Source organism: Microtus oregoni, unplaced genomic scaffold (assembly GCF_018167655.1).
Source record: "Microtus oregoni isolate MIOR12 unplaced genomic scaffold, Mior012 000013F_ref0000133, whole genome shotgun sequence".
Taxonomy (NCBI): domain Eukaryota; kingdom Metazoa; phylum Chordata; class Mammalia; order Rodentia; family Cricetidae; genus Microtus; species Microtus oregoni.
In genome coordinates this window covers 8,615,120-8,621,562 of record NW_024543072.1, presented here as the reverse complement: position 1 = coordinate 8,621,562, position 6,443 = coordinate 8,615,120, and the positions used below count along the sequence as shown (strand labels likewise).

The window sequence follows — 6,443 nt, the reverse complement described above, 5'->3', positions numbered from 1 at the left end:
GCGGACTCGCCTTCTTTCTTGCCCCTCCCCTATATCCATATTTAGCCAATGGGGCAGCGAGGATGGGGGGCCAGATGGGCTGGGATGGGGCGGGGTCTCGGAGGACCCCACCCTAGAAGCGGTCTCTGGAGGGGTCAACGCAGAGGCAGATAGCGGATCCCCGGGCGGGGTGGGACAGGCAGCGGGCGGGGCGGGGCCAAAAGTTTCCTGCCCAACTTTCTCTGCCTCCTTCCTCCGCCCGCTCGCGCCCACTGCTGCAGTCCGGGGAGGCGGCGGCAGCAGCGGCAGCGGCTGCGGACAACGCGCGGGGCACGGGGCTCTGGGCGATAGCCGTCGGGGCCGGGGCGGTTAGCAGTGGGCACAGGCTCCCCGGTGCCCGCCCCTCCGCCGGGAGGGGGGCGCGAGCGGGCGGCCGGGGAGGGGCCGGCACCGCCACGGCAAAATGAGCCTGCTGTCTGCCATCGACACGAGCGCCGCCTCGGTGTACCAGCCGGCCCAGCTACTCAACTGGGTCTACCTGTCGCTTCAGGACACACACCAGGCTAGTGCCTTTGATGCCTTCAGGCCCGAGCCGCCCGCCGGCGCCGCGCCCCCGGAGCTGGCCTTCGGCAAAGGCCGCCCTGAGCAGCTGGGCTCTCCCTTGCACTCCAACTATCTTAACAGCGTCTTCCAGCTGCAGCGCGGAGAGGTGGGTGCCCCAGCGCTCGCCAACCCCGTGCCTACTGCTCCAGACCCCTTTCTCCTATCTGCTCTGCTCTCCTTGGCCTGGCCCGGGCTGGCCTCACATTGCCCGGCTCGGCTTGGCTGGGCTTGGATCAGCTTTGCCAAACTTGCGGCCCGAAGTCCCTGGGGCGCCCAGAGCGCGTCACCTCCCGGCAGAACCGCTCGGAGCAGCTCAGGCCTGGGCAGGGCCCTCCCGCCCCCTCTTCCAGCCCGGAGCTCTGCTCCTAGTAAGCAGGCTTAGGGGTGTCTCCGGATTCTCTTCAGACTGCCGGGGTGCGGCTAGGGTGGGGAGCCCCTTCCTAGACTTTCCTTCTCCAGCGCTATTAACTTTTCTGACTGCAGGCAGCTGGGACCTAGGCAGTTGCAGAGCCTGCTCTGAACTCCTCTGGAAGGGCCTAAAAGCATTCTCCGACCCCCATGGTTCTTTGCCTGGAGGACTCCCTGGAAAGCAGTGAACCTTCCAGGGTCTTTTCCTCCTATTCCCACTACTCGGGAACCCCTAGATCCATCCTGCAGCTGCTTGCCCTCCCCCAACCACATAGGAAGTGGTTTTTGAGGGCTTGACCTAGCAGACTGCTCTGTCCCCTGCCTTCCCAGGCTGGAAGGAAATGAAAGGGAAATCCTTGGGGGGGGGGGGGGCGCTGTGGCGATGGGAGAGAAGACTCCAGCTGCTGAGTGCCTTCTCCCCAAACCCTGATTGTGTTGCAAAGGTTGCCTGTTCAATGAATTTGGTTACAAAGTCTACTGTCCAGTGCCTGTCTCCAGCTAGACAAACACACAGGTGGCCATGACCTCCCAGCCTCTTTTGTGGGGTCTTATCCAGAGCCTTCCCAGAATCTATCTTCCACGACCCTCCCTCCCCCATTTACTCCAGTTTGGGAATTGCTGATACCCTCTGTACCTCTTTCTTTTGCTCCCTTGTGGTTTCCCTCTGCTAAGGTGCAGGAGGTAGAGGGATACACGCATGGTGGCGGGGGTCACTTTCACTTTTCTTCTGATCTAGCCGTGGTCTGGGAATAAGGCCTGTGTATTCTGAGGTGTGTTGGGATTGAGCTGTGGAGCCAGAAGGTCACCCTTTCCCGTCTCAGATATGTGTTCATATGGCAAGGCCAGCACCTCCCAGGCTGCCCTGCTGCCCTGTGGGGGTAGAAGTAGTGCAGGAGGCCTGGGAGTGGTGGCAAGGCTGGACAGGTGTCAGGAAAGCTAGGGGGAATAACATTCGTATGCCAAGGCTCTTTATAAACTGTAACACATGCTTTCTGTCCTGTGCAATGGTTCCTGGCTGGCATCTTCCTTTCTTAGGACAATTTGTTGTCTTTGGAGGCGCTGGCTTCAGGTGACCAATGACTTTGGGGAACTGTTTGTGGAGTTTCTTTAGTACCTGGATCTTTTCCATTATTAATTTTCTTACCAAGCTTTTCTATGCAAGGGTGGGAATGGGGGCCCTGGGGCTAAGGAGTGACACGGACAGTAGGAGTACCAAAGGCAGGCGCGTGGATAGGAAGTGCACTCAAAGGAGGGTCTTTTATCTAGGGAAAAGGTGACCATGACTCAGAGGTCCAGCGGGGCCCCAACAAGCCTTTACTAGACTCCCTCTGCCCCCATGATGGTTTTGCCTTGCTCCTCACACCGGGTCTCTGCTCTGCTGCTCATCATTCAGTGATCCTCTTGGGAAATGTCGTGTCTCCAGGATCCTTGCTGTGGTTCCGTGAGACCTGTCTCCTACCTCTGTTTCCCTCGAGAAGAGGCTCCGTGTGGGAGGAGCTGGAGCCATAGAGGGTGGGGGAAGTCTCTTGCGATCAGACTCCAGGGAGCTCCCATCTCTCTGGGCCTCAGCTTTCCTGTTGAGGAGATTTAATCTCTGTTGTCACCCCCGGGGGGTATGTTCAAGGTTGGAGGCATATATAAACAAGAGAATATCTGCCAGCAGACAGCCTGAACTGGGGAGATTAGAGGGACTTTTCACACTTAAAGACTTATGGTTTCCTTGGAAGCTCTCTTGGGTTCTGGCTCCCTCATTCTCACCTCCCAATCTTTGACCTCTTCAACCCTCTCAAAACTCCAGCTTGGGCATGGGTCTTTCCTGAGTCCAGGGCTTAGTTAGTAATCTGATATGGCTGAGAAGGTGAGGACCCCCCCCCCCCAAGTCAATGCCACCACCAAGGGGCTAGGTGCAAAGGCAGCAAGTTTCATGTCACAAGAAGGCACTTAGAAAGGGACCCAGGATCCACAAGCATTGCCATTCTGTTCGAGGCCTGGCAGGCCTGGTGGCAGTGCCTGCGGATGTGACTTGCATGCTGACCGCTGACCATAGCCCGTCTGCACCAGCCCCTGTGCCAAGAGCCCACCCCCTCCTGCACCGCCCCTAGGCTGCTCCCACCACAATAGCAAAACACCATGAATGCAGCTGGCATTGGGGGAGGTGAGGATACAGGGGCACAGAAGCCTATTGTGCCCCTGGAACCTCAGTCCTGGGAGCTGAAGATAAGCCAAGGATCCTGAGTGGCCCTCTGGCTCTGGGAGCAGAGAGGAAGGTGGACTGGTTCACATACAAACACAGAACAAGCTCCGGGAGGTGACTTTCAAGTGGACATGGACACTCTGTAGTGTCTTAAAACACTTCTGGGTTCTGAAACCTGGGTTTTAGAAATGGCATCTGTGGTCACAGTTGTGTGCCTTCAGAGAGAGACTCCTTGGCTGAGCCCCTCTGTCCAGGTGCTGCAGGAGGGGGCAGGGCTTAGGAGGGGGCTGGACTGCATGGATCTTCCTTGCCAAGTTCTGCTTGGAATTTAAATTCCCAGCAGTGTAGTCGCCACAAATTCCATTTCTGGAAAAGTAGAGTTGAGCGTTACCTCTTGGACCGTTGGAGGGATTCTCGGAGCCAGTTCTGGGCAGTCGTAGTACCCCACGTTCTCCTCACCAGGGAAATGGGGCTGCCTCCTGTCAATTAATTCAGATTCTTAGGACAGCTTTCCCCGTTTCCTCTGAGAACAGAAGTAGCTGGAAAGTCTGGCCCCACTGTCGAATGACCACCCTCTCTTTGTGGGCATCGGGGAAAATGAGGACTCAAATAGGCTTGGAAAACACAGCACACTTACTGCCCTTTAGTTCACACAGCGCCTGCTAGCACAGTGAAGGCTCGGAGAAGGTCTGCAGTTCAAACCGTTTTAACAGTTCCTCATCTCAACATATCTTGTAGTTAATTCAACCAGAGGATGGTTTCAGCTCAGGATACCTGCCAGTGTTCTTCCCGCCATCTCCAGGTCCAGGGATGTTCCAATGAGTCAGAGGTGCAGTTCCACAGTCTCCTGGGCTGCATAGCTCTAAACTTCAGGAAGCTTTTCTGGGTTATCTGCATGAAGTGGCAAGATCCCCTGAATCCTCATGTCACTTTCCTCGGTGCTGCAGAGCCCACTCTTTGCACTGTGGCCCACCCATTGCAGATTTGCTAGTGCTATCAAGGGTCTTCAGCCCTTCTGCACAGAGACAGCAGTGAGAACAAACAGGGGAACAAATATAGGGCCTTGTACAAGGAAGGTTCTAATTGGAGGGGGGGGGGCTCATATCTGTATTCCTCGTATAGGAAGACTGCCATGAGTTCAAGGCCAGCCTGGGCTAGAGTAAAACCCTGTCTCAAAAAACAAAGTTGGGCTGGTGAGAGGGATGGGTGGGTAAAGGCTATTGCCACCAAGCCTGACTTCCTGAGTTTAATCCCAGGGTCCCACATGGTAGGACAAGGGAACCAATTCCTGCAGATTGACCTCTGACCTCTATGTGCATGCTATGGTGTGTGCCCACAAACAGATAAATAAGTGTAGACATTAAGAATAAACAAACAAGGACTGGAGAGATGGCTCAATGGTTTAAGAGCATTGTCTGCTCTTCCAAAGGTCCTGAGTTCAATTCCCGGCAACCACATGGTGGTCCACAACCATCTGTAATGAGGTCTGGTGCCCTCTTCTGGCCTGCAGACATACACACAGGCCAGAATTCATTTATCCATAATGAATAAATAAATAAATATTAAAAAAAAGAATAAACAAACAAAAGTTCCCAGCCTAGACAGCTGTTGGGAGTTTGGTTGAAATACCATGTGTGCCTACAGCAGGTGTCCAGAGGCTCCCTAGTGTGGAAATGGGGAGCAAAATCACTCTCCTCCCCAGCAGGGGGCTGAACTTGACTCCCACAGTCTTTGTGGTCTGGTTGAGTTAGGAGGCAGGCAGTCGTGATCCTGGGAGGAATGTCCGAGAGGTACAAGTAGGGAAGAGTCCCCAGGTATCTGGCCCCTCCCTCTGGGATGCCGAATGGTGGGTGACTCAAGCGAGGAGGCCACCACTTGGAAGGGGTTGGCACAGGCAACCGTATAGGTCTGGGCTCGGAGGGAGACCACGCCTTGGGACATGCAGGTCAAGTGTTGGGAGGGTAGGGGCTTCCGTCATAAATGATTAGTGGCAACAGAACCCAAGGTGGCATAGATGGGGACTAGTGAGCAGCAAGCAGTCCTGCTTTGTTTGTTGAGACAGGACTTCACCCTAGCCCAGGCTGGCCTTGAACCCAGGGTGATTGGCATACAGGTATGAGCCACCAACTCCAACTTCATCACTTTCCCTGTATAGAGAGCAAAGCAGAGGCCTGGATGACCTGAGTCATCAGTAGTGATAGATCTAAACCAATTTTGCATTCCAGCCTTGAGCTATCTCTGTAACCTGTGTTGAAGCTATTCTCCAGGCTAGCTTCTACCTGGATCTTCCTCTGGGCCCTGTGCATGGCAAATACCTTATCTGAGACTTCCTGTCAAGCCACAGTACCTCTGACATTTTTGTCTGGATGCATTGATTTTTATTTTCTTTCTTTCTTCCTTTCTTTCTGTCTTTCTTTCTTTCTTTCTTTCTTTCTTTCTTGAGACAAGTTCTCCAATAGACCAGGCTAGCCTCGAACTTGTTATGTAACCAAGGATGACTGTGAAGTCCTGATCTCTTTGCCTCCACTCCACAAGTATTGGGATTACAAGGTATGCCATCATGTCTAATTTAGGCAGTGCTGGTGATCAAATCCAGGGATTTGTGCATACTCAAAAAGCACTCTACCAAAAACTGACCCTTTAGAAGAGTCATGGGCACTTGTGTAGGAACTATGTCTTCCTACTCTAATTGGCCTGGTTTAGGAGACACAGGGGAGAAAAACCCTGTTTTCCTATTTCATTCCCATGTCTCTGCCTGGGGCAGCAGACCTGTTGTCCAGAGGAAGAAGTTGTGTTCAGAGAGCTAGGGACAGAATCAAGCATGTGCCATTGGATCTGTTCCCCAGTCCTGGTGTGTGTGTGTGTGTGTGTATGTGTGTGTGTGTGTGTGTGTGTGTGTGTGTGTGTGTGTGTGTGTGAATATAGCTTCTGTGGCTCAATCTTCCTTTGACTACACTGGTTAACTTGTAATTTCTGGAAGCACCCAGCAGTCTTGTGTGTCCAAGCCATTATATTGCTCCTGATTATACCTATGATATCATTTCCAGTCCTGTCCCATTGGACAGATTCCAAGGTGTTTCTTTATGGCACAAATGGATGTCCCTCCTAAGAGGCCTGGGGTGGCTGCCTTAGGGAGCAGCTCTGCTTCCAGCTGCTACAACAACATGGGCTGTGACAGCCAAAGTATGATGCTCTAGGGCAGGCAACAGGCTTGGCCTTTAGGCTGCCATGCACTATGCCATAGCTGTGTCTGTAGCTC

General features: G+C 53.8%; 1 protein-coding gene across 1 annotated transcript in view; it reads left to right on the top strand.

Annotated features, from left to right (window-relative positions):
* Positions 1 to 233: 233 nt before the first annotated feature.
* Zcchc24 (zinc finger CCHC-type containing 24) overlaps positions 234 to 6,443 on the top strand; it is a 53,108-nt gene continuing 46,898 nt past the window's right edge. Inside the window, exon 1 of the mRNA XM_041662645.1 lies at positions 234 to 688. Within this exon, the coding sequence (XP_041518579.1) occupies positions 443 to 688 (246 nt within the window). The 5' untranslated portion in view covers positions 234 to 442. The remainder of the gene's footprint in view (positions 689 to 6,443) is intronic.